This window comes from Paramormyrops kingsleyae, chromosome 7, assembly GCF_048594095.1.
Source record: "Paramormyrops kingsleyae isolate MSU_618 chromosome 7, PKINGS_0.4, whole genome shotgun sequence".
In the NCBI taxonomy this organism is placed as follows: Eukaryota; Metazoa; Chordata; class Actinopteri; order Osteoglossiformes; family Mormyridae; genus Paramormyrops; species Paramormyrops kingsleyae.
In genome coordinates, this window is record NC_132803.1 from 12,120,177 (window position 1) to 12,147,657 (window position 27,481).

General features: G+C 44.7%; 1 protein-coding gene across 7 annotated transcripts; it reads right to left on the reverse strand.

Moving 5' to 3' along the window:
- Positions 1 to 4,868: 4,868 nt before the first annotated feature.
- Positions 4,869 to 27,402, reverse strand: sh3bp2 (SH3-domain binding protein 2). Of its 7 annotated transcripts, none has more exons than XM_023808231.2 (13): positions 27,076 to 27,402; positions 12,709 to 12,848; positions 12,147 to 12,249; positions 10,500 to 10,617; positions 10,147 to 10,214; positions 9,386 to 9,468; positions 9,193 to 9,264; positions 8,321 to 8,888; positions 7,642 to 7,753; positions 7,033 to 7,088; positions 6,700 to 6,775; positions 6,286 to 6,345; positions 4,869 to 6,138 (listed from the first exon to the last, which is right to left on the reverse strand). In XM_023808231.2, the coding sequence occupies exons 1-13, from the start codon at positions 27,093 to 27,095 to the stop codon at positions 6,001 to 6,003; spliced, it is 1,614 nt and encodes a 537-aa protein (XP_023663999.1). In that variant the 5' UTR covers positions 27,096 to 27,402; the 3' UTR covers positions 4,869 to 6,000. The 7 variants fall into 7 exon arrangements, with proteins under 7 accessions (XP_023663999.1, XP_023664000.1, XP_023663996.2 ...); XM_023808232.2 differs by lacking the exon at positions 27,076 to 27,402 and adding an exon at positions 26,564 to 26,614; XM_023808228.2 differs by lacking the exon at positions 27,076 to 27,402 and adding an exon at positions 19,936 to 20,029.
- Positions 27,403 to 27,481: the final 79 nt, after the last annotated feature.

Below are 27,481 nucleotides of genomic sequence, written 5' to 3' on the forward strand. Positions count from 1 at the left end.
CGATTCAAGCAAGCATATCACAGCTATCCGATTCGTTCTCTTTAATTTTATTATTAGATGAGGGAAGGTTAATATTGACTCACGGTGTAAACATGCTTTTTTATCGCTTAAGTATAATCTGTTCTCGCAGTAAGACACGGTGCATGACAGGAGTCCGCCGTAAAGGATTCTTTCTGAATTGCTGCAGTGTTTCTCAGAGCATGCAGAATGTCAGAGAATATCAGTCAAGGTCTTAATTTACGACCCTGAAAGAAGCGACTGCTGTCGGAGCGGTAAGGAGACAATACGCGGCTCTACAGTTTTTGGGATCTACCGTAACCTAGACGCGATCAAAACGCCTGGAGTACCGACCCAAGGTCAGAAACGGTACCTGCTTCTAACGTCTAGTGACCTCCCATAGGTAGCATTATTAAAGTAAATATTGGCTTACGATTCTGTATAAAACTGGGATGTGGTTGCTAGCACTCCTGAGAGAGTGGGAGAGTGTGTGTGTGTGTGTATATGTCAGGGAGAAGCAGGGAATTTGTGTGACAGAGGGCTGTAGAGAATATGGAGAGAGATAGAGGAAGAGAGGGCATTATATTATTCATAACACCAGTGGAGGCAGGCAGACAGAGAAGCAATACAAGGTGTCAGGTGAGAAGCAGAGCTTTGGATCCAGGAGAGCTAAAACTGGCCTAAATGATGCTCATGAGTTTGGCCGCTTGCTGCCTTGTCCAAAAGCATACATACAAAATCATATGCATTGTTAGAAAAAAATGGCACCAGTGTATACCTTTGCTTGTCACTGGGGCTGTAGCCTCAAGGATCTGCCAATTGTACCCTAGCTGTAGGTAAATGTACCTTTTAATCTAATTTAAGGTGCAAAAATGGACTCTGAGGAACATTCCCAAGGTACAAAAAACATCAAAGTGCCCTCAATGGTACAAAAATGTCCCTCATAGTCCATTTCTGTGTCTTACAAGGTAAATTACGCTTGAGGGTACAGCCCAGTGATAAATGAAGGTACCAATTGGTACACTTTCTTCTGATAGTGTGTGCACATTTCTTACCGTCCACGATTCCCTTCATGGCAATGTGATGAAAGTGAAACCAAATAACAGAAAAAAAATCTGACTTCTAACATGTTAAATATGAAATTTTCAACCTGATTTGAAGCTGTTATGTTATGGGTTTGAACACTGGCAGACACAGCTTTCTTACGGGGGCGCACGGTGGTGCAGTGGTTAGCTGGGCCCAGGGTTTGAGTTTCTGCCTGGGTTCCAAATGTGTGGAGTTTGTGTGTCGTCATGTGGTTTCCTGCAGGTTCTCTGGTTCCCCCCCTCCCCAGTCCAAAAGCATGCTGAGGCTGACTGGAGTTACCGAATTGCCCATTGGTGTCCCATCCTGGGGGGGTTCCCTGTCTTGCACCCATAGTCTCTGGGATTGGCTCCAGACCCCCAGTGATCTTGACCAGGATGAGCAGTTTAAGATGGATGGATGTTTCCTATCTCAGGGGTGGGTGTGTGTGTGTGTGTGTGTGTGTTGATCACTGGAGTAGATGGGTGGATACAATAAACAAAATGCCCTTGAGGAGCTTTTTTCTGGGATCTGTGTACTGAGGAATCCAGTCTGGTGAACAGAGCTTCCACACAAAGAGAAGCAGTCAGAAATACTGGCCCTTTGTTGTTTGGTGTGTGTGGACAAGAGGAAGAAATGTTGAAAAAGACAATGCAAGTGTGCAGTTACTCACAATGCTCTGCAGCGATGGAGGCAGCTGACTGGTACCTAAAGGACCAGCGTACTGAGGGATGTTCTCCCAGAACCAGATAAATGAGAGAGCTGGTCTGCAGCGGGGCCTGGCTCCTGCATCACAGCGCTGTGCATCTCATCTGTCATCAGCTTTAAGGCAGCTCTATGAAGCAGTAATATCCCATGGACATTCATCACTGCACATGTGCTTTGGTGTAATGGAGAGCATATCAGATTCTGGTGCCAATAAAGCTGTCATCTTAAAAAATGTGGTGCTTCAGTTGGTTAATATCAAGCCATATTGTAAAATATAGTGATAACTGATGGGTTTGATAGTTTTCAGTCATTATTTGCCATATTATGTTGTGTTTGCATAAACAGAGTAATAATGCGGGCATTTCTCTGTGTTGAAGTAAACCAGCATTTTCTGTTTCAATAAAAAACATTTTTCGTGTGCAGGACCATTCAGGGTTGACTGTTTCCATACGGGCAGGATTGCTGAAGCCACTGAATTCATAATCCCTGTTTCAGATATAGCTGGTGGCAGCATGTGTCATGTGGCCGGATAGTCATGTGATGTCGGTCATGTGACCAATGTCTGTCCTGGCTATCTTAAGGCTCCGTCTTGGTTACATACAGGTGAGTAAGCCTCCCCGGCTCCATGTGCCTTGGTCTCAGGTCAGTGGCAGCTGCTTTCTGCCTCGTGTCTGGCACACACTGACCTCCTGGGGCAGCCCTGTGGGATATATTCCAAGATGGCAGCAGCCAGGGAAGGATCTTTTATCGTTAATAACTGAACATCACTGCCAGTGCCTTGGTGAGGGTAGGAGTTCCTCCAGGAGATGACATGTGGGAAAGGGTTTTTATTTGTCTAGAACCAATGCTCTTCAAATCCCATGGCCACGTCTGCCTGCATGTTTGTTCACTTTATATGTTTATCCTGTGGTAACCCTGCAAGGTTCACCGGAGCCCACAAACACTGCTTCCCAAGGTCGATTGTGTGACCGTTAGCCCTGTGGTAAGGTGCAGACCCGCAGAAAAATGCAGCAGTAACTGGACATCCCCTGGTAGTCCTACATTTATTCTCAATTCCTATTATTAAGCAACTGATTTACTAAAGTACCTGCTACAAGTCGCACTGGGAATAACTGCACACCGTAAAGTCCTTTCAGAGGTTGACACCTGGTGCTGCATTAATACATAAAGGGTATAGAAGTGACATATTTGCTTATATATTTTTTAATCAATCTCATGCTCATCCACAGTGAATATTAGAAATGTTATGATGCATTTCGACGGACTAAATAATGGGGATCTGGTACATTTGCATTTGGGTTCATTCTTTTGCTTGATATTTGTTTTAGATCCCATGGGGATAAAGCGGAAGGGGCCTTTTATGAAATGGAGCAGGGAGTGGGAGTGATGCGATTTATTATCTGTCTGATGTTATGATTTTACTGCCGATATTCCCTTTGAAGAAGTGTGCCTTGATGTAGTTACAGCTTATGGTAAACAGAGTATCATGTGTTGATGTTGTCCTGATAAAGAATGTCTCAGCGGTAACATTATTGCTTTGAACCCCCAGAGTTGGGGGAATCAAATCTCAGGTTTCCTGTTCCTCCCGCAGTCAAAATGTATACCTGTAGGCTAGTTGGTGTCTTTAAATTGCAAATAAAATGTGTGTGTGCATGCATATATATATATATATATATATGTGATCAGGATGGATGCGCCCATAAAATTGCACCAGTTGGACTGATTAAAATATATGACTCAGTGTCGATGAGGAGCCTACTGATGCAAAAATACACATAATTCATATTTTATTTACTCTGAAAAACCTGAGAGTCAATTAAATTATAAGATGGATATGTTGATATTTGGATGGGAGAGCTAATTTTTAAATAAATTTTAAAAATGTTTATAAAGTATACGATTCATAAATAAATGTATATTTGCACATGCAAATGCACCAGCTCTAAGACTACTGTGCATGTGGGAGTTTCATGAACTTGATGTGTCAGTCTGTCTAATCGTAGACAAGCACAGTCTAATCAATTAGTGTCAAGTGACAGAGTGACACAGATGGATGACCCTTAAGTGGGGGGAACCCTCCGTTCCACAACATCCATCCATTCATCTTTCACCTGCTTATGCAGGTCAGGGTCACATGGGGGCAGCAGAGAGCACAAGACTGGGGTACATCTTGTTCAGGTTACTATACTGTTCTAGAACATTGGTGATAGAAATCAGGTTAAATAAGAACTGAAAGAGCATAAGGCAGATGCTGTTTGTACCGAGGTATTAGTAGCCAACAATGCTACTCCACTAAAAAATTCCACGGCTAATGCCATTGAATCCACGCAGTGTTAGCTTTATTGCACCTCCCTGAAAATCTAAAATTCCTCCTCATTTGCTAAACATAAGACGGGAATTCTCCCCCATTGTGAGAACTGAATTTTAAGCCCTGTAGCTAGTGCTTATGCTAGTCAGCAAGATTACTGTGTCCTTTCGGCTTTCGGCTAGCTAACTATTGCTAGAACAAGGGAACATTTTGTGTTTAATGTACCCTGCCTTTTATAATTGTATCCCTCTTTGCCACTTTCAGGCATTTAAGTGATGTGCAGCCATACATGCAACACAGTGTTTGTGTTTTTTGTGAATCCGGGGGCGGGGGGGGGGACAGGGAGTGAGGCGGCTGGGTGTAAATAGCCGAATGGATGCCGAGTGAATATTTTCACCTGGGTGCAAATAGACTCTCCTTTACTGTAATCATGGCTTATGTGTTGCATTTTTATTTGTTACTGTATTGTATCGGATAGCAATGTTTTGGAAATGTTTTTGCCCTTGAAAGTCTTCTCTCAGGCAATATGGGCTGCAAGCTGAGTCATCTGGAGGGGAAATCAGAAATATGGAAATCCTGTCCTTATAACTGCTTGCACTTGCTCCCAATGGCTTTATTAAGTTTCTGCAGTACGCTTACTGTGCCATAGTTGTAATGAGTTGTTTTGAACACAAGGGGCGCACTCTCCTGCTTGTTCTGTGAGAACTCAACGTTTTGCCCTCTGACAAACACACACAGCAGAAGGCTAAAGGACAATCAAATGTAAAATCATGATGCCGGACAAGTTATTCAGTTTTGTTGCAAGAGTACTTTTATATAAATTAAGGTATGAACAACATTTATATTTTTTACATAGGCTTGGGACAATTTGTGAACATGAATGTATGACCAAATTTGATGCTCTAAAGTGGTGATGGAAACTTGGGCTGCCCCACCCTGCTACTTTGGGTTTTCCTCACAATGAACCAGTAAGGGCAGCAGGTGGTGAAATGGTTGAAGACATAGAGTTATGGGCAAAGGGCTTCAGGTTGCAAAAACAGGTAGGCCTATGCTGTTGATCAGAATTCCTTCTGTGAAATATGTGTATCAAAAGCAGTTTGCTTAAAAAAGAGATCAAAAAGTTCAATTACAAATTAATTTCATTGAAATGACCACAATGAAAGGAGTCTTACGTCGAGTACAGTGCAATACTCTATACCAGTGGTTTTCAACCTGTGGGCCGCGGCCCCCTAGTGGGCCGCGACGGTATTGCAGGGGGGCCGCCAATTATTATTAATAGAAATTGTAATATTGTTAATATAATAAAAAATGTCTAGTCAAAATCAAATAAATCATAATTTGATATATAATGAAATAAATTACCAGTTTATTCAATAAAGACAATTAACAGCCTTGCTTCCGAGTACTTAGTTAACCCGACACAAAAAGCGGGATCGTTTAAATTCTTTTGCAGTGGGCCGCGGAAACATATGTGTTTGGCTGTGTGGGCCGTGAGTTAAAAAAGGTTGGGAACCACTGCTCTATACAGTACATATCACAACAGGATTTGGACAATAAATAAGGTTTTTTCTAATCTTACTGTTTCTCTCCAGATGTTTGGGAAAGTCCCAGCTGTATCTCTAGGGATGCCATTTTTGTTACTGACAGCTGACTGCCAGGTGGACATCAGTGGTGGAGTTTTCGTCTTTGAGGTAACTGCAGTGGCTGCGCCCTCCCTCCTCTGGGTCCAGATTTGACCACATCTCCACCAAGATCTTTCCTTCCTTTAGTGTGTGCGTGCATATGCCGGTCCTAGATCTCCTGCAAAGGTGGTCCACCCCCCAGGTGTCTCATTGTCGCCCCCTGCTGGTTCACGTGTCAGGCGAGCCGCTCTCGGCGGGCATGCAGGGTAAAGGTTCTACTAGCAGATGGGGGATGGAGTCCTGTCACCTAGGGGGGGTGTATCCATAGGGTCTCTGCAGGCAAAGGGATTGGTGGTTGGGAAGAGGGTGAAGGTAGTAATACTCCACAAGGGCAGCCAGTGTTGGGAAGGATACTTCTGCCTCCAGGAAGATCCGGGAATCCTGCGGATGAAAGAGACAGGAATGCTGAAACAGGTGAACAGCCATGCACACTAAACTCCATGCTGGTCTTCAGCACTGAAAGTGGTGGGCAGGGTAGGCCTCTGGCCGCCAGAGCTTGCCCACGGAAGCACATCGCACTGCACTGACCTCCTCGAACAGCCTGTAGTTCCGGGCTTTATTCAGTCCCACATCCCACACCACCAGCACCTGCGGAGACGGGATGCCATAGCGCAGCATTAAACGCAGCGTGAGCTCGCAGACAGGTGGACAGAGTGCAGAGCACAGCAGGGGACGAATACACCCGGCGGAACACTCAGCCTTCGGCACTCTGCAAACTGCGAGATGTCGCACCTCAAGCGTCTGGTTAAGTGTCAAACCACCGCATACAAAATACACAGTGCTTCTGGCAGGCTAGACCTCTCACAAACGGCTATAATTTACACAAATGGCGATTTATGTAGCTGGATATTTTACTGAAGGTTGTTCATAAGCCTTGCTGCTGAGGTGAAACTGTGCTGAAATCAGACTGCTTTGCAATCCACTTTAGAAAGCATGCTCTACCTTAGATGTCTTTGTCCCTGAGTTCCTGATGCAGTAGAGTCCATCTTCAGGAGATCTGCAAGTTTCTTTAAATAGCCTGTAATTAAAAGGCATCAATGATTTATGAATATGCTAATAAATGCAGAGCAAAGACCTCTTAATTCTGTTAATGTAATTCTTTCAATAGACACTAGAGGGAGGCAAAGGCAGGAGCCACACAGCCCGCTGAAAATTGCTTAATTTAAAACTGAAAAGATTAACAAAAAGCAGCTCTGACTGTGTAGTACTGTATTGTACACCCACTTTTTTGCTACATTTTAATGCTGCACAACAGGGCTACTATTCATTTCTTACTTTTCAACATTGCTGGTTTCTGTCGTTTTAATGAACACCGAATCTGGCAATTGCACCTGGGGGAGAACAGAAAATACATGCTGTTTTTAGGACCTGTGTGTCTAATACATGCAGAGAATTATCTTTAGGCTGCTTCTGTAGGATACAGCAGACCAAGAACATAACGGAGGATGGTGCCATGAATGATCCTATGTTGCTGGTCCCATTTGGCGCTTTTCCACTGGCATACAGGAGCCGACCCGTACCAAAGCTGTACCGCAAAGAGAGACTAGTCACAGCGCGGTTCCAGCTCGCTTTGGTTTTACTATATACATCATGATGCGCGATAATACTAATAGCGAATAATATATGCCTTCAGATAATCCATGCATATCGATGCAGAACACCAGTATCTCCATTTATTTCGACCAATCAGATGGTAGTGATGCAACCAGTTCGGTTTGGTCATGCTTTCCAGTTTGGTTTGGTCATGCTTTCGGCCCTGCTAATAAGTGTGGGTACAGCTTGGGTACGGCTCGCATAATTTACAATGGAAAACCGCCATTTTGTGGCATGGCTCGGGTATGGCTCGGTTCCCGGTGGCAGTGGAAAAGCCCAACCTGCACTCACGTTTTCGTAGTCGTCATCTGACTCATCCTCATGCTTCGGGGCCGCCTTCCTCAGGTGTGCCGGCACTTCATCTACGGAGGAGCGAAAACTCTGTCCATCGGGTGAGGATCTTCTGAGGAGAAAAACAAGCACGGGAACCGTTATCTGCAACCACACCTTCAGCAGACTGTCACCTACTCTGGGAAGTCAATCGGCTGATCATAAACACGTAATGCAATAATTCCCATGCTGTCACAACAGCTCTATAGTCAGGGCCACAGTTTAAGGCATGGATACCCTGCAGGATTCGGGGGGGCCCGAGCACTTTACAGGGGCCCTTGGATACACAGTGGTGAGTCAGGGAGGGCCTAAGGTGACATTTTGTCAAAAGGCCCAGAAGTTCTTTCTACACCCCTGGCAACAGTATTTATGTCCTATTGAAATTATACATAACTTATAAATACACTCAGTCAGATTATCTTTACAATGATCAAGGAACAAAGAGTTCCTGCTCTAATTTACTGGCTGGTGTGCTTTTAGGACTGATGACCAGGCTCACACTGGTCTCCTAAGTGTTGTTGACAGGACTTCAAGGGTTCTGAGGAACTGTGAAATATGGGGGATTAAGGGAAGAAAAGGTGCAGTGAGGGGATGTGGGACAGAGAGAGCAAACAGAGGGACAGGGAAAGGGGGCACTTACTGGAAGGGGCCTCTGGTTTTGGTGTCGCTGGGTGAAGGTTTGGGTGCTAGTGAAGGCCTGTACATGGCCGGCTTTGCCAGCTCCTCCAGGGGCTTCTTTCCGGGGATCAGAGGGTTCATCGAGGGCTTCGGCCCAACCATCAGGGACAAATTCCTCTCCAGATTGACACAGATGGGCAGAGTCCTGGGGCCTTGTATGGGTACCGGGGGCTTGGTTTCCGAGAGGACGCCAAGCGTAGTCGACACCTTTTTCTTCAGGATAAGTGGGGCTGTGCAGGGGGTGGTGCCTTTAGGCAACCGGGGGTGGGGTTCTGGGCTAGGCTTTTGCTTGAGGTGGGCTAATGGCACAGGGGGTGGAGGGCCCTTGTTGACCATGTCCATTTCAACCAGGTTATCAGGTTTGGGCAGCTTGGGTGGGGGGAGGGGTGGAGCCGGTTTCCTGGGCACAGGGTTCGGAAGATTCTTGGTGGGAGCCAGGGGTGGTGGAGATGCCCTGTGTGGAAAGTCTGTGTGCTGCAGAAATGGAACTGGGGGAGGTGGGTAGGCTGGTGGAGGCTTCATGAGGTGACCTGAATAGACAGATCATAACCACTCTTAGGCTTCCACAGAAAAACCAACATAGGAACTTCACAGTGACAATGTGACAGGAAACCTTTGCAGACCATCCACTCAAGAGAGCAATGCCTCAGGTTATATCAGCAGTTTCAGCCTGGCCACAAGTACAACACTGTCAAGACTCAAGACCGTGAGAAAAGTGCAGCAGGCACCTGTTATCGAAACCAACCACCAGAGACAACCCCCTGGACCTCCTTAAATGGGTGGAGACCTCAAGTCCCCCAATGCTCAACCGCTTGACAATTTAAAGGTAAGTACCTGTCATGCTCTGCCCCTCATCTGGTTTAAGGTAGTCCTCATCCTCATCCTCCTCATCCTCTACGACATAGTCTAAGAAGGCAAAAACAGTCAGTTAGAAGGTTACCGAATATGTTCCTTACTGAGGAACTCAGGCCATTAAGTTGAATGCCATGGTGTGTTGTAGATGTTGGGAACGGTGGGTGTCTCTTACCATCTTCTGTGTCCGGGGTATAGTTTATCTCGAGGGGCTTCTCTATGGACCCATAAAAGCCGTCTAAGTCTGTATTAGAATCGCTGGAACACCAGGGAAACAAATACAACAATCAAAATGCCCTTCTTTGGGTAATATCCCCATGCTACTTTAACTTAAAGTCTTATGCAGCCTGATTTTCCACTGGAGCACTGCAGGTTGAGGGCTAAATGTGGATCTCTGCTGGCTCCTTAAACATCTGCACACACCCAGATTCACGGGACGCATTTATATTTTCTGGGACTTTTAGGGCACTTCCGGCCTTTGTGTATCACTCGGAAACACAGCAGCTCCTTGCTGGGAGCCTGAGTTGGATAGACAGTTTTTCAAGAAGAGGAAACTGCTGGGACTCCAATGATTATGCAAGATGCGACCAAATGAGGGAAGTGGGAAGAGGCCAGATTATAGCTGCACAGTCAGTGGGAAAACACAGATGTGCAATTAATGGAAGAGGGAGGAGTCTGGATCAAAACTGTGAGGTCATCTGCTATATATGGATGTACAAATAAGGGAAAGGGGAGGGGCCTGGATCAGAGTGTTCTGTGGAGCAATACAGGTGCACGTCTTTCTATACAAGCTTTATAGTTTTACCAAGCAATGTAGCAAGGAAGCTTAATATTAGTCTTCCACCATATTCACTGACAGTTTCCCTACTGGCTATACCATGACGCACTGGAATAACAATTTAAAGATTAAGATTAAAAACAAAGCAGCAATCCTACCTTGCGACACGGGCATCTCTTCTGTCATGATAGAAGTCAATTTCTTTTCGCAGGTCGACCATCCATTTCTGTCAATTTTAAACCAGAGGTCCCAAATCAACATCGACCCTACTGCCCCCTACTGTTCAGTGGCATTATTGCCAGTAGCAGATTCCTGGACTGACGCATAAATTGGGATTATGTGACTTTTCTAAACACATCATAACTGACTGAATCCTGACAATGATGATGATAGCTATGATTTACTGTACACTTGTGTGGAATCTGTTCTCAATTAGATAACTAGTGTATTTAATCAGGGGGTTTAACCATAAAGAGCCCCACTGCCCCCTGCTGGCCATCATTGGCCTCACCTTTCTCTCATCCTCACAGGCTGCGGAGAAGTACCAGGTGCGATGCCTCTTGCTGAAGTGGACGATCTTGAAGGGAAACACATTGTTGGCAGTGGTTTCCTCTGCGGCTCGCATCACTCTGTTGGCGGAGCGTGTAAAATGACGGTCACGGATCCAGCTGCTGAGTGTGTTCGTCATGTTACCGAGACCAGTCTTAAATAACGAGTTTTTTTCCAGAAAAAAAATGAAGATTATGAAGATTTTGTCTCTTCTCAGAAAAATAACAAAGCTCGCAACTTGACAGGAGTAACTCTCCAAAGGTGGTCAGTCAATGAAAATATTTAATATAGACCAGTGCTTCTCAATCGGGTCCCCGGGGACCCCCAGGACGTCCATGTATTTGCTCCCAAGGTAGCTGGGTTGAGAAACACTGATAAAGACAGTAAAATGCTATTGGACACCTGCGTGAGACACTACATTAGCTACATTAGCTGCATTAGCTACATTAGCTGCATTAGCTGCATTAGCTGCATTAGCTACATTAGCTGCATTAGCTGCATTAGCTACATTAGCTGCATTAGCTACATTAGCTGCATTAGCTGCATTAGCTACATTAGCTGCATTAGCTACATTAGCTGCATTAGCTACATTAGCTGCATTAGCTACATCAGCTAAATCTACGACACAACAGACAGGCAGCACCAACAAGAGCAGATAATCCGTAATAGCTGGTTAAGCCAATTATACATTTACGACTGTTTGGAGGATGTGAAGACACCTAATGAACTAAAATCATTAGAAAATAAGGGTACTTGTAGGTTTGATGTAACTCAATTTGTGTTAATTCAACAGGCATTGACAAAGCAAAATGGACACCCATACTAAAATGCTGCCCTACGTTCACTGCTTCCTGTTACACACCCCCCCCCCCCCCCGACACAGTCTGAAAGGCACTGGCATAAAATATGGGGAGGGAGGGGGTTATATCCCCCCCAGTAATGAAAACTAGCCAATACAACCCCCTGGACCCCCTTAAATGGGTAGAGACTTCAAATCCCCCCCCCAATGCACAATACAAAGGTATACCCTTGCCTGGAGGTCTAATTCCCTGGAGCCAAATTGCCGCGGTTATAGCTGCCCCTTGGGCTGGAGAACCTAGGAGCGGCTCGAGCGCCGGGGAGGAGTTGCTCTGGGGGTGTAATTATACCCCATGTCTGGCCAGGATGCAGCAAGTGCTCAGCCTGCTAGGGCCACAGGAGGAGGGATTAGTCCCAGCGTCCAGAATAACAGAGAAAAAAAGAGATTGAAACGGCTTGGATAACTGAGGAAGGCAGGCTATGCATCGCCCTCTTTTTTGTTATTCGTCATTCTTGATCGAAACTTAAAGAGGGGCGGCAAACGGAGGCATTTGCGGTTGGACGTTGAACACAGAGTGGGCAGTTTGCTGGAGCTCATAATCGGAACCTCAAGCCCCTCAGGGGAAACGGATAGGAGAAAGAGATTTCCTGTGAGACAGGATGTGGCCGCCGTCCCCGTGACGTGGCCTAAAAACTCAAATTCACCTAAGTAACGTGGTGGGGTGGGCTGCCCGGGCAAGATATTTTAGAGTTTAAAGAAACCACCAGCAGCTCACCAGCGGTGCATTTCAGTACAGTCCTGAGCACTGACCTGTTATAGCCGTTGAGGGAGAACGCCCCTTGTGGTGAGGGGGAGGTACTGCTCTTAAAGTAATACATGCAGCCCTTGTGAAGGATGATGAAACGGAGGGGCCCTGGACAAAACCAGAGGTCATAGGCAGACTTGTCAAACAGTGCATTATTATAGATATACAATACTGATGTCTATGGCTCATGGGCTGACTGACCCAGTACAGTGCACATCAATAAGTGTTAAAAGATGACCTTGACAGGGAATTAAAAAGTGCTGTCTGGATTTGGGTATAAAGCAAACAGAGGATCGTGTAAAACTCAGCAGGGGTAACATTATGATTGATGTTAATTATTACAGTGTTCATTTGTAATTCAGGCAATAATTACACACTGAGTGGTTTGGTTTGGCTTAGACGTTTAGTTCCTCCTTAAACGGGAAGAACCTTGACCTTCTGGTCACAGGTGCACTTCTTCAAAATAGTGTGCCGGCTTGTGAACATCCCAAAACTTGGGTGTCAGCATTATAGTTACTCCTCAGACCATGAACCGCTTGGACAGCAGCGGTCGCCACGGTGACTCACATTTCATCAGGCTGAACTGACTGCCGCCCTTCTTATGGAGGTATCCGGAGTGTGACACGCCGCCCGGCATGGTCAGGAGGTTCTGGGCGCCGATGGCCCTCATCGGGGTGGGCCAGGGTATCTGAGAGGAGGCCATGTTTCTGAGAGAAGGGAGAAAAGCTCTTGGTGTTAATGCAGCATCCTACAGCAGCCGGCAGCCTCAAAAGAAGCATCACACATTCACACATGCTTCTCAGAAATGGGCTGGACAAGCTCAGCCCCTCCCTTTAGGAGAACAGCGTTTACTGTCGGCTAATTTCAAGTTTCAGGCTGGGAAGCCCTGCCTATCCCCACCCCACCTCACCACCACCATCAGAATGTCCACTTTCAGCAACTTAAGCCACCCCCGCAAATGTTCCTGCAACACGGCTAGACTGAAAGGCTTTCAGGAGAAGGACCAATCAGGAGAAACAAAGCACCCCCAGCACGCTCCACTCTTCATACTGCTTGAGTGCCTAAACCTGCTCATCTTCCTCAAACCCACAGGCATTCGCTCCTCTCCAGCCGCCTCACCACAGCCCCCATCCCTGCCCCCCTCACCTTCTCTTCACCCGCCTCCCAGGCGCCACGATCGCGGATCTCTCACCAAACATGCCGGACTGTCAAGCTGGCCGCGGACGGGAGCCAGTGAACTGACGGGATCTGGAGCACGTCGGCAGAAGCCTGCCGGCAAAGCCTTGACCCCACCCATGGAAAAAAGAGGAAGGAAATGGGATGTTTTGCCCTTCTCCGAGCACACGGTTTCCTGCCCCTGCAGCCATGACCCCCCGGGATGGAACAGGAATCCAGAGGCAGACTGAAAGCAAATGATCTGCGCGATGTGGTCCCTGCAGGGTGGAGCAGGAGGCTGAATGGGTGCCAGGGGAGAACGACGCCAGTGAGGATCACAGGGAACTGCCCAAAGGAAGATTAAATCAGCAGCTGCATAACCGGAAGATGCTGGCTGTCCAGAGCATCTCAGATAGGCAGAGGGTGTGCGTGTCTGGGCACAGGCTGGTCCTGCAGACCTCCTGGTGACCCCTATCATTAGACCTTCAAAGCACAGGGTGACTGGTCAAGACGAAAAACAGCCAGAGAGATTTAAGAATCAACTCTGAGGTGCACCAGGACAGGATGGAAATAGAAAGTCACCCCCGTCTCTGGTTTGTATGCGGAAGTGGTCAAAAGTTACAGTGGTCCAAAGATCAGCAGAGCGGTGTCTCGCTAGTACATATGGCAGCGGTCCACCAGCGGGGGTCTGCGGACGCGCATTCTGGCAGGTGAACACGCAAGCGGAGTGTGATCTGCCACACGTTTGCAGACTGTAACCAGCGCCACTCAGCGCGGTCACCTGAAAATGCGACTGAAATTCGGCTTCTTGTAAATGCCTCTGCTTCCTGCCAAGCATGGCGGCTGAGAGGTGGAGGACGGTCAGGCCTCCATCTTGGGCACCTTCATCCTTCAAAATCAGGGTTGCGAGATACTCTGAACAGGGTTCAAGGGGGATGGGGGAGACATGTACCCCCCAATATTTAATTTGATTAGTCTCCATCAAATTAATGGATATTTAAAATATTGCATTTAATATATAGTTGTATCCCCCCCCAGTATGGGACTCTTTCCTACGCCTCTGTCTTCAAATGCTGAAATGAGTGAAACTGGCACTAAAAAAAGTGAGGATCTATAACGAACACGGAAGCTGAATATATGAAATATCTCACAGTAATTATTTTCAATAGTATCATTATCTTCAGTATCTGAGGATAATTTCGGGGAAGGTCTTATAATAAGCTGGATGGGTCAACTGCTGTAAGCGCTGAAGTGACTGAGCATTTTCCTCATCGCACTTTCTGTAATTGTTGTTAATAAGAAGATCAGATACCCACACATTCCCTTCACACACACACACACACACGCAATACCAGGGGCGGGGGGGCCATCCTCTCACTGGCGCGCATTCCCGTGCTGTACACACGCGTGCCCGCTTCCCCGTGTCTGTACACACGCGTGTTCCCACTGTCTCCCTTTATCTCGTTTGTAGGTAGACAGAGTGAAATGCACGCATGCCTATTAGCCTGTACATGGCCTTAATTTTTTTCACTTCCACAATGACCTACCGATTTAATAAAAGATAATTAACTCAAACACGGATGTCACTCTCTAACACATTTTATTCACAAGCATGTATCCTTGCCGCACTCGCGACTTCACGCACTCTCTCTGTATTCCGCCGTTGCGGGTTTTGGGTCCTGAAGAAGTTGAGAACTGAGCTGCCGTAAATTGTGCCGGATGCAGTTTTGATCACACGGACCAAAGCGGTAAGCAATAAAGAAAAAAAAAGCAACCAGGAAAAAGCAAAGATCACAGTGTTCTTTCAAATAGCAAGCAATGTACTTAGATGTAAAGTCTATACAGGCTTAATATTTACATAGCCTGTGTTGGATGCAATTGTCAACATAATTTTCCTATTTCTCTGATAGACAAAAGAAAACTACTCCGTCTAAGTCTGACCTAACGTTAAATTATGCCTGTTATTATAAAGCAATAGATCCATGAATGTATCCAAGCATAATATGTAACATTACAGTATATTGGGTCTCAGTAAATTCAATCTTGCAAGAAATTCTAGAGAAATCTGTTGTTTTTGCTATTGACTAACAGACCATTTGTAGGTGATTGGCAATTCCATACCAGACAAAAATGTATGTCGGCCAGTGTCAGTCAAAATGTTTAATAACCTATATTAAATCACACCGAATGCCTCATCAAGCACGGCTGGATAAGCTTGAGTTGACACCTTTTGCTCACAATTAGGTTGTCCCCATTTAAAAAAAAAATCTCTCCTGCACTCCTGCACAATACGGTAACAGCTCCATTCTGTTCAAATGAGCCATTTCAGCACTTTGCCACAAACTGCATTGCCATTGGCTTTCTGTGTGACCAAGGGCACAGAGCGGGTAAACGAGAGGTGTCAGACCGTTTGGAGAATATCCACGGCCCACAAGAAGAAGTGAAATGAACTTAAGCCATAAAAAGTATGGCAGTTTCAGCCAGAGCTGGAGAAAGACAGGAACAGAAAAACGGTAAATACAAGGGTGATAACATACAGTACTATTTCAGATATGCAGTACTTTCAGAGTACTGTTACACGTCATGTACAGTATATTCAGTACTCTTACATATACTGTACACTCACTAGCCACTTTATAAGGTAAACCTTGCTAGTACTGGGTTGGACCCACTTTTTCCTTCAGAACTGTCTTAATTCTTTGAGACATAGATTCAACAAGGTGTTTGAAACATTCCATGGAGACATGATTGCATCGCCAGTTGATGCAGATTTGTCAGCTGCATCTTCCTGATGTGAATCTCCCGTTCCACCACATCCCAGAGGTACTTTATTGGACTGAGATCTGGTGACTGTGGAAACCTTTTAAGTACATTGAACACATTGTCATGTTGAAGGAACCAGTCAGAGATGATATGAGCTTTGTGACATGGCAAGTTATCACACTGGAAGTAGCCATTAGAGGGTGGATGTATTGTGCTCATAATGGGATGGACATCACTAACAATACTGAGGAAGGCTGTGGCATATGCATGACGCTCAGTTTTTACTATGGGGTCAAAAGTGTACCAAGGAAATATCACCCACACCATTACACCACAGCCTGAACTGTTAATGCAAGGTGGGATCCATGCTTTCATGTTGTTTACAACAAATTATGACTCTACATCTGAATGTCTCGGCAGAAATCGACAGTCATCCCACCAGGCAACATTTTCCCAAACTTCCACTGTCCAATTTTGGTGAGTCCGTGCCTGATGTAGCCTGAGCTTTATGTTCTTAGCTGACACGAGTGCCACCCGGTGTGGTCTTCTGCTGCTGTAGCCCGTCTGCTTGTTTGACGTGTTTTGCAGACCTTGGTTGTAATGAGGCTATTTGTAATGATGGCTATTTCAGTTACTGTTGCCTTTCTATCAACTTGAACCAGCTTGAGCCCTCAATGCACAACATTAAATTTTGGTCCATAGTGTTTTTTTGCCCTGTAGTATATATTGTACAGTACAGTTACACATATATGTACCATATTGTTAGAGTCATAATGTTATTATTGTTACACATATAACATGTAGCACTGCTAGGGTCATATTATCAGCACTGTTTTCAAATATAACATGCAGTGCTGTTAGACACACAAGGTCTGTACTGTCACACATATATCGCATGTAGTGCTGTTACAGACGTAATTCATGGTAATGTCAGACAGACATGGAACTAAGTCATGTAAGCACCATAAGTCACAAGTCACAAGTCTAACCATCAAGTCTCAAGTCATGCTTCTGAGAATTAATCACTCAAGTATAGGGTGGTGGCCTAATGGTTAGGGAAACAGACAATTGGAAGGTTACAGGTTCGAATCCCTGATCAGTAGAGTACCGCCCCCAAGCACTGAATACAAGTCTAAATGCCCATTAAGACGTACAGTGATCCGATCACTCGAATCACGCATTTGACCGCATATCTTTTGTGGTGTAAATGTTAATGGATCTTAATGTGTCCCTGACAAGGATGTCACCATAAATTACATCAACAACACTCATACCTTGATGGAATTCATGGAAAATAGTGCATTATAACTGACAGTTATCAAAGAAAACAAGTGTTTAGGCTTTATCACGATACGATATTCAAATTGATGACAATGTGAATGTTCATAATCATGATACGATATTATATCAGTGTTTCGCCCAGCCCTAATATCAGAACACTGGAACATTTAACGTTAAAGTAACTGTAGATTACTGCTAGTTTAACCTGTTTTTATGGGTCTTGAAATACTTTTCCCACGTTTTAAAGAATCCTGTCTTTTTTACTTCATCTGCATACAAATTTCAGTAACCAAAGTTTAGTATTTTTGGTATTGATGGTGCTATGGATACTTATTGCTGGTGCTCTGAACTGCCTTCACTTGGTGAAATCACTTGGTGAAATCACTTGGTGCCTTGGACTGTTGTGGCTCCTGTCATTTATGGGCTCACATGGTACAGCATTCTTGAGGTTCGGAGAAGAGCAGCCAGAAACACAATTGTGGAGCCAATGATGAAAGGCGAAGGTGGAACCTAATATTAATTGCAGTGGTTGAATGTTTGATTTTACAAGTCATTTATAATAAGTCTAAGTCAAGTGTCAAATCAACAAAATCCAAGTCTAAGTCACTCAGTCTTTTTCATAAATTGGCAAGCAAGTTTCCATTCTTAAAAACTGGGACAGGAGTCTGACAGATATAATGGGCAGTACTGTTGGAGTCATAATGTCAGTACTGATACAGATATACAGTACTGTAAAGTCATAATGTCAGTACTGATACAGATATACAGTACTGTAAAGTCATAATGTCAGTACTGATACAAATATACAGTACTGTAAAGTCATAATGTCATTACTGATACAGATATACAGTACTGTAAAGTCATAATATGCAGAATGTTAAATTCACAATATACCGCATATCAATGAATTTTAGCAGTAGTTTTACTTCCAAAATGGTGTCACTTCTCAAAAAAAAATCTTCAGAACAGGGCAATGATAGCATGTCCCTGTTTGATCATAGATCCACAGCTTATCATCTTATTTCAGGGACCAAGTTTCTAGTGATCTGCCAGTGGAGGGACACACACCGACTGCAGCGGGTCATGACTCCTGCGTGCGTGTCTGGTAGGGTGACCCACAGGAGCGCGCTCTGTGTGGGCTGCGTCTCCACCCCTCTGCTGTGGGAGTTTGAGTTCAGCTTCTATTTCATACTTGTTCCTCTTTTGCTTTTAGTCTCTTTCAGACACATTTGGTTCCCTTTCTTTAGTGGAATTCATATTTCCATGGGTAAACTTCAATTTCCCCCTTGTCTGTTTCGGTCAAGTGCCTCAATCGGACTTCTCCGAGAAGATAATAGCTACTTTCCCTTTGTGTCACTTCCTGTTTGCTAACTGGACCCAGCTGCTCCCTAAACAAGCTTCCTTAGCCTGACTATAGTCATACCGAAACTAAGCAAAGATAAATCTGAAAGCCCCAATGATAAAACATTTCACTGCCCTAGCCTGCCATAATGTGCAAAAATGCAACATTTCTCTCAACAGTGACATTTCTCTTTGGTTTTTAATGTACTTGCTCCTCAGGCTGCAAGAAATCATTAAAAAACAGTGTGTGTAGACTTTGCTTTGCATCAGTAAGATGGATACCTGTCAACACAATACACACTCCTTCATGTTACAGTTTTCGATAGATCGTCCCCACAACAACATAATTTGTGCTTTACCACATGTTCATGAAATGGCTATTTACTACGCAACATTTTTACTAAAAACCTTGTGCGTTCTGCTCCTCAAGGACTGATCATCAACAGACCCCAGCCAGAGTGAGGACCCCTTTTGCAGACATTGCTCAAGACTCCCACCTCTATTCTGTGCGTGACATTACATGGAGAGATATCACCTTCTCTGTGAACGCTGTGTGCCAAATAAATCAAAATGATCTTCAACCGTTCGTTCCCTTCTTAGATCACGATTGGCAAGCTCTTCAAGAAGAATGCCATTTTGATAGCAAGGCCAATACGCAGAAACAGACCTATTTACTGTATAATACGCATGATCGCAGTTACTACCATGAAAATAATTTTTACACTTTAAAATTATTTTTTTATAGAATGCTTGGTGAATGAGGCCCAATGAGCTGAAGCGCTGAGACTAAACACCTTCACAGGCCAAAAGGAAGCACGATGACTTCCACATGCCCACCTGTGCCCTGCAAACTCAACGACAAACAATAGCTACTACATACAGTAATTAATCCCAACCCACAGCTGCTCTCACCTACACATCCTCCCAACCAGCGTACCTTCCGGAATACTCCCCTAAAGACCAACTCTGATAGTTCAAAGTTTGAAATTTACATTCTGGGGACACCACTGTACCTTCATCCGTATGTGATAGTACTCTTCCCTGGCCGAAATACAGCTATTTATTTGATAAAAATAAGACAGTAAGGTGAACTCACATGCCATCCCAGTCTTTGTAGCATGTCTTTACGGTATGTTGGCCCGAAAACGCGAATGGTTTCTTCTTCTTCACTGACACAGCCATGGGCATGCAGAGCCACCATGTTACCTCAGCGAGCCGCAAACTATGACATGGAATGAAGGACCCAACAGCTACCTCATTAGGCGTCCGTTGATACGCCAGTGGCAGGGAGGACCCCAAATGGTGTGACGTGTCCAAGCTACAGGAAACAGCTTCTGCCAGGCCATGTTTGCGAGCAGCACCCCCCACCCACCTATTACGCACTGACTGACATCTTGCAGAGGCGACTTCCTGTTCACGCAATGTGGCAAATTTGATTGGCTGATGGCTCTCCCCCCAGCCCCCCCAGCCCACAGGCAAAAGAGGGACTTTCCAGGTCCTGTCAGTCATTTTGAAGCAAAGACTGAACATGTGGGAAAATGCTGCCTCACCACAGCTTCTGTCACCATCCTAACAACACATGGCAATTTTATTGACTATCAATCTCCCCATCTTCTGTCAGATGCTTTTACTGTAAACTGTCTCTCCAATGCAATACCATTGCAAAGTTTTACAAGTTTTGCAAATGCTGACTATCTGCACTGAAATTATCCACCAATACTCTACATATTGCATTAACCTAGGGGGAAATTTAGCTTGAATTAACGATACTCCCCCCCAAGCCAGTTAATTCCTTGTTCTTGAGAAAAGGATGCGTGCGTTGTCCCCGTACTAATAACATCTCCAGATTCTTTAAAGCACTTAGAAGTCTCTCTAGTAAGGCAAACAGCTAGATTTGCTAAACTACACTTCCAGAAAATCCCAAGTGCGTTCAGTATAGCAGAATCCTGAATAAGTGAGGGAGGAAGGGTCTCACAGCGGGGGGGGACTTTCGGTAAAATTCGCCGACCTGAGGAGGGGCCGGTTCTCGGTAAATTGTTGCGAATTTTGTGTTATTGCCTGTTATCTAAAGGGGCACTCTGTAAATTTGCTGGGGGGGGGGGGGGGAGGGAGGGGGTCCCTCTTGGTCAGTTTTGCGGTGGTTGCTCCTCTGCTGCTGCTCTGCTTTAGCAAGACTGCGTGCCCCCCCGTGCACCTACTGAACGGCAGGTTAGAAAATGAGGAACTAATTGGTCCTTCCAGGGAAATCACACTGAGAAAACATTGTATAGCAGCGAGAAACTGCAAATTACGTAACACATGAAAGCACCGCGGCAATTTCTTAGAAGGTCCTTCAAGGTACGCCAGCCTTCAGGCCCAGCCGAGCTGCTGAATTACAGCGCTTTCAAAAAAATCTCCAGACATGTTGTCTGAGTCACATTAACTAAGACTCATAGTGTCACCTAAATGTAACACCTTCGTTTGCAGGAGAATCGTGATGTACCAAGATGAGCCTTCATGTGGAGAATGATCTTTGAATTATTTATGCCTGCACCATTAGACTATTAATATTAGTGTATTAAAGGTTAGTCCAAAAACATGTATTTGCTAGTCCCAATTAGGGGTGCTACTAGAGATTTTGGGCCCCATGAAAGCATATGATGTTGGGCCCTCAGATCAGATCCAATTATATTACAAATATACTGTAGCTCTGGGAGATACCACTTCATTTTTTTTTTTTAATCTACATTTTTAAATCCTGGTTCTGCTGGCAGAAGGCTACACGGCAAGGCAGGCTGCTTCCAGGCTCAAAGTTTCTAAGACAGCAGTACACAAGAACAAGGTGAAGCAGGAGACACTGGGAACGACCAAAAACTAGCCAGGTAAAGGGCGGAAGCGACTTTCTAATGCCAGAGATGACCATCAACTTCATAACCTCAAGTGACCTTCAAAATGAATGGGAAACATTAAATGCAGGTGTGAAGTGCTCTGCTAGGACTGTATCAGGCTCCTTGAAGCAGGACTGAAGTCTCATGAAGTGAGGAAGAAGCCCTTCATTAATGAGAAGCAGAGAAGAATCAGGCTGCAGTTTGCAAAAAAATGTATACTTTACACAGGTACATACACATAAATTGAGAAATAAGTGAAACTGAAAAATTTGTTGTGATGCCTTAATTTTTTCCAGAACTGTATATTAGACCCCCCGGAACTCAGAGGCCCTTAAAATCGACCTAACGTTCCCGAACGGCATTTCACAAAAAGGCACCTTATTCATTTCTCTTTGGTCTTTACAGCTCTGATTTATGTTCTTCGCTAATGACGTGTCTAAAGCAAACGAGAATGACAAAAAAAGAAGTGTGTCTCACAGCCGTGACTGCAGCTGTGGGAGGAATAGGATGGAAAATCTGAAGGAGGGCACTTTTGTTTCCCCAAACAAACGAGCGAGGTGGGCTGCTCCCTTCCGCTCACTATGAGAAATGTCACTGTAATGTTCACGACCTCAAGTGACCTTCAAAAGCAATGGGAAACATTACGTGCAGGTGTGAAATGCACTGCTACGACGATAAAGTGAGGAAGCAGCACGTTTAACCTTAAAAATGGCCCAGCAGCAGCCAGCGGCACCTCAAAACTGCAGAAAGCCCATCATTTCTGCTGCCCCCAATGTGGGTCGCGTTGCCATCGCACCTGCTTCAGCTGCGAGCGTCTGCGCATCTGCACTGGCTGGTAATGAGGGGAACCGGCTTGTCTGCATAGCTGCGGGGCCGGTCTGCCACAGGGGCCTTGGATAGTTACTGTGTGACCCAGAATTTCTAGCTAAACCCCTGCATGTAATCAGCCAATCAGATGGTCCTGCAACTGAGTCACTTTTGCCATGTTTACTCAAAGCGTACGCCCCAGCTGCAGGTCATCCATCCGACGCAGTCCGATCTCGCCTTCTGGGCTGCGTGTAGCAGGTGGCTGAGCTTCCTCCATGCACTGGCTAACGTGCATGAGAGTATTATACACGTTGTTCACAATAGATTGTGGTTTCCGCCAAGCTCGACATCATTTTTTGGTGCCGACTGGACTGCCGTCCACGCCGTGTGGGCGCCAATCACGACAACAGCTACCAAGGCCAGTCAATGCCGTGAACGTTTACCCTTCGCCCCACCAGCATTTAAGACTTAATGGAGTTCAAGATGTTAATGTAGGCTGTCTTTCAGACTGAAGGACCTGTTCTGACGTCTCCCAGCTAGAGAGCGGACACATGGGTGACTTATCTGGTGACGTAATCGTGAAGCTGCACAGGTGCCGATGCAGTAGGGGAGTTAACAGCCTGTCTCTGTGCCAGGCGGGCTTGGGCAGAAGTCACAGTCTAACAGTCTATCCAGTGTTTGCATGTGAGGTTGAACTTGATCAACATACTGCTGGAAAAAGCGACAGAAGACCGATATAAAACAATGCATCTTCCCATTGCTTATTTAGTATGGGGTCTAATAAAATATGCAGAATTCAGTCCAAGGCCTCAGCTCATCGTGACCCTGTGCTGGGCCAGCAGTAAAGAAGATGGATGGATGGTGACACAGTTACAGACCCAAAAATAAATTCCAGTAGAATCTATTGGTGTTTCCACAAATAGGGCAGGTAAACATGCCCGTTCAAGACTGTGGAATTTGAACGTGCAGGCTTTTCTTGCAAACAGACGTTCTATGTCAGGGCTATTCAACTCAGGACCTCGATTCAAAATCCAGGCCTTGTTTTCAGTTCTCCCAGGTAGTTTGTTTAATAATTACTGATTCTGATTGGTCAGAAGCTTCACACCTGGCTCACAGGTGAAGGAAGGCTGGAAAATCAGGAGGGCTTGACCCTTGAGGACCGTGATTTGAATAGCCCTGTTCTATGTGTTCAGCTGAAGTAACTTAAAACTAAAACATTTGCTAAATATGTTTGCACTGATAGTATAATACGCTTGTCCATAGCTGAAAAGTCAGCTCTTTGGAAGCAGCACAAGATCAGGACTGACAGTGAGATGCCTGCTGGGATTCAGGGTTTAGGGGCACAGGAAGGTGTGTAGTAATCATTGCAGCGATAATTCTAGTAATTCCACTAATAGCGTATTTCTTTGAAACCTTTTCTTAGCTGTTATTTTTCAAGTCAACAACTCATAAAGGAGTAAATAATCTTGACATTAAAAAGAAGAAAGTGATAAAACACACTGAGTCGATAGAACTTTCAGTATTTGGCGAGAAATGTGTCCTGACTGGCAGAGATGTGGCCTACTGTCACACTAATGCCCCGCTGGCCCCCGTACATATGCGGAGGTCACTCCCCAGGTCCACAGGCTCCCCTTTCTCCTTTCCACCTTTCCAGGGACCTTGTTTCCCATCTGGGGAATGATAACTCCATAGTGCAACAATCCAGCATCGGTAACTATGCAATAGCAAAGTTACAGGTTAGCTATGAACATGTAGGTTAACTGAATGTCAGCACTGCAGTTTTTATGCTTGCGATTTATGAAAGTCTTATTTTCTTAGTATACACATGCAGTTTATTCCTACAGTGGCTATAGTAGACTTGTCTGTCTTACTCTAATGTATTTATACTCTGGTCTTCAGGTACACTGGCTGTTTTCCTCAAGTAATCATACATATACTGTAATAATACAGTGATAGCCAGTGTGTCGATCCATAGCTCACAGGGAGCCGATGAGTAGCTCATATAACACTCACAGTTTTTCCCGATTGCTTTGGAGCATTTCTCAAAATATATTCTGTAAATTGCAGTGATACAGCATTGTTGTGTTTCAGTACATGATTTCTTGCTCTTGTGTTGCCATTTTGCTATTGTACTGTGTCTTGAGATCTGAAGAAATTACATGTGCATGCAAGTGCTTTCTCTTGCCAGTGAACATTACATGCTGTAATGTAGAGCCTTGCAATGTTGAAACTGGTATCTCTGACATGAATAAGTAACAGTTTGTTAAAAAAAAAATCATTATTGTCAGTGACAATAAGAAAGTGAGAACTGAGTATCATTCAGATTTTGGAGCTCAGGAGCATATTTACACTCGCATACTGACAATATGTCTAAGTCATTTTGGTGGCACTGACTGATTCATTGGTGGAATCATTTGCTTTTGAGGCACGTGTGAATTGTTTTGGATAAGTTACAGGCAGCAAAACACAGTGTTGTGCTATATGCATGAACTAGTTTGAGAAATGCTTTTATAGTCTTGAGAATGTTAAGCGTGTTTCATGAGATCTGCCAAAGCAATCAAGAAAAACTGCATTGGAAATCGCATGTATTTTATTTTATTTTGTATCTCACGTATACACATGCATTTCGTACAATGAGCTCCGCGGTGAAGCAACATGCTGCAGAGTGGATGTGAAAGGAGAATTAATCTAACTATCATCAACCGCGGCTTGACAATATTTTTCATTGTTATCATTGCACTTCTGTTCAAAAGTAGTAGGTGTTTGTGTGTGAGTGTGTACGCACGTGGGACAGATGTACATTACATTTTAGGGACACAAATGTCCCCTTAATGCGAAAAAGAAACCTGTCATTTTGACATTGTGGGGACCATTTTTTCAGTTTCCACAAGTGGAAATTCAAATTTATTAAAAACAAACTGTGATTGCAGTCAAAAAACTAAAAATGCCAAAAAAATTGTATTTTGTTTGGTTACTTATGGTTAAGGTTAGGGCTGGGTAGGGGTTAACCCTTTCAGGCTCAAATTAAGTTTTAGTAACAGGACAGGACAACCAAGTCCTGTGGTACTTCTGAGTAAAAAAAAAACTCATAAAATATGTATGTGGGGTAATAAGGTAGTTAGTTTGTAACTGTTGCAAATCAGCAACGCCTGCCTTGAGAGGGTTAAGGCTGTCATAGTTGGGATTAGGGTTTTGCCCATAGAAATGAATGGAGAGTCCCCACAAAGATATGAGTATAGGTCTGTGTGTGTGTGTGTGTGCGTGTGTGAGAAAGAGTGAAAGAGAGAGAGAGAATGTCAGTATAGGAGGAATTCACACTATGCCCTGTGAAACACAATTATCTTAGTATCAGTAGCTCTACATGTACATAGAGTTGGAAGGTAGGAGCCCCCTGCATTACTGTGACCCACCAGCCTCTCATTCTGCTGTTGCTTGGGTGCCCGTCGTGATTAAGTCTCAAAATAAGGAGAATTCAGGGCCTCAGGAACCACACCAGGCACCCGGCACGCTACACAATCACAAAGCACCGGGGTGGGGACCTGGTGCACTGAGAGCCCCTTCAGGGAACCTGAGAGCCGAATGAACATCCAGAGAGCATGACATACTTATCCTGACCTAATAAGTAGCAATGACTTCTATAAAATGTAATTGTTTAATCTTGGCCTTAATCCTCGTAATATTATCCAGGTGTTGTCTAAGATGCTACATATTCTTGGCCTTGTAACCAGGCTCTCGTTTGCAATAATTAGCCAGACTATCAGTAAGCCTCTGATCTAGGCAGTTTTTTTTTGCTGTGCTACTCTACTCTACTTGATTTATTTCACGATTTAACCTAATGGGTAAAATTGGGAAACACTTATCACAAATGGATAAAAAAAAAGTAATCCTTCATGGTACACGTGCTCAGAGCACAGAAAAGCAGCCATTTACCAAGATCTGTCTTCCTTAGTCTTTTGGGGGTATTGTGAAGCTCGAATCCTGCTTTCTTTGATCAGTGATACCACAGCAGCATCCCCCTGGGAAACAGACTTACACTCTAACCCATAATAAGCATGACTTCCTGGGCCGACAGATACCTAAAACAGGTGTCCAAACAGTTTGGGTTTAAAACGTAGCACGCCGTCCAGCATTCTCTACTGGGTTTGAGACCCGATGCAATCAGCGAAGCTGCAGAAACAGCGTGTAGCTAAAGGAGAGGCAGTACTCACCCATTGAGAGCTGCAGGAGGAGAGCGGCTCACTGCTTAGCGGTTTGCACCGCGCGTCAGAAGCGGCCACTTCCTTGCCTTGCTACTTTTATTTATTTTTTTTTACAGTGCCTTGTGTTAGTTCCTCCCATACTGATACACGCACACACACACACACACACACACAAACACACATGTCGGCTAAACATATCTTTATGGGGACGGGTCATTGATTTCTATGGGAACAATGCTAACGCTAACTATGACAACCTTAACTGCTACCCAGCAACCATAAGTAACCAAGCAAAATACAAGAGTTTTTGCATTTTTAGTTTTTTCATTGCAGTCACAGATTTTTATTAAATTGAGACAGGAAACTGGCCCCATGACGTCGTGGGGACATTGTGTCCCCATAAGGTACGGTATACCTGCTCACACAAACATACACACATACATACACACACATCACGATTGCCCTGCCTGTGGACAGAGGCACAGCAGCTGAACTCCGTCATAGAAAACACATGGTCTTACCCATTCATGCAGTTGGACATTTCCTCACCACAGTTGATGTTGAGTCCTCAGGACCTTCTAGATCACTTCCTCTCAAAAAACAAACACGACTGTAGCCATGACCATGTTGCAATGCCACTCCGTCAACCTGCCAGTGACCTGGTGACCAGATCTGAATTGGGCTGAGAGGATGAGACTGTAGAAGTGGTAGTGGTGAGTTAAGGTAGGGTTACTCTAAGGTAGGGTTACTCTAAGGTAGGGTCGTCTAAGCAGTGAGAAAGAGAAAGAAGGCAAAAGTATAATCATTGCTAAAAATAGCCCTAAATATTCATCTTATTGCCTAAATTTTGGCTGTACTTCTAAGAACATGGCTAATAAGAGTACTCTAACTAACTTGATGGACAATAGTCCTGTAGCTCTTATCAAA

What these genes read in the sequence shown, in the direction of transcription:
- sh3bp2 (XM_023808228.2), bottom strand. Translation starts at nt 20,027, where the DNA reads ATGGCCTGGCAGAAGCTGTTTCCTGTAGCTTGGACACGTCACACCATT. An exon ending in TACCCCGGACACAGAAGATG is followed by an intron (nt 9,265 to 9,385) that starts GTAAGAGACACC and finishes TTGCCTTCTTAG; the next exon opens with ACTATGTCGTAGAGGATGAG. An exon ending in ACTACAGGCTGTTCGAGGAG is followed by an intron (nt 6,139 to 6,285) that starts GTCAGTGCAGTG and finishes TTTCATCCGCAG; the next exon opens with GATTCCCGGATCTTCCTGGA.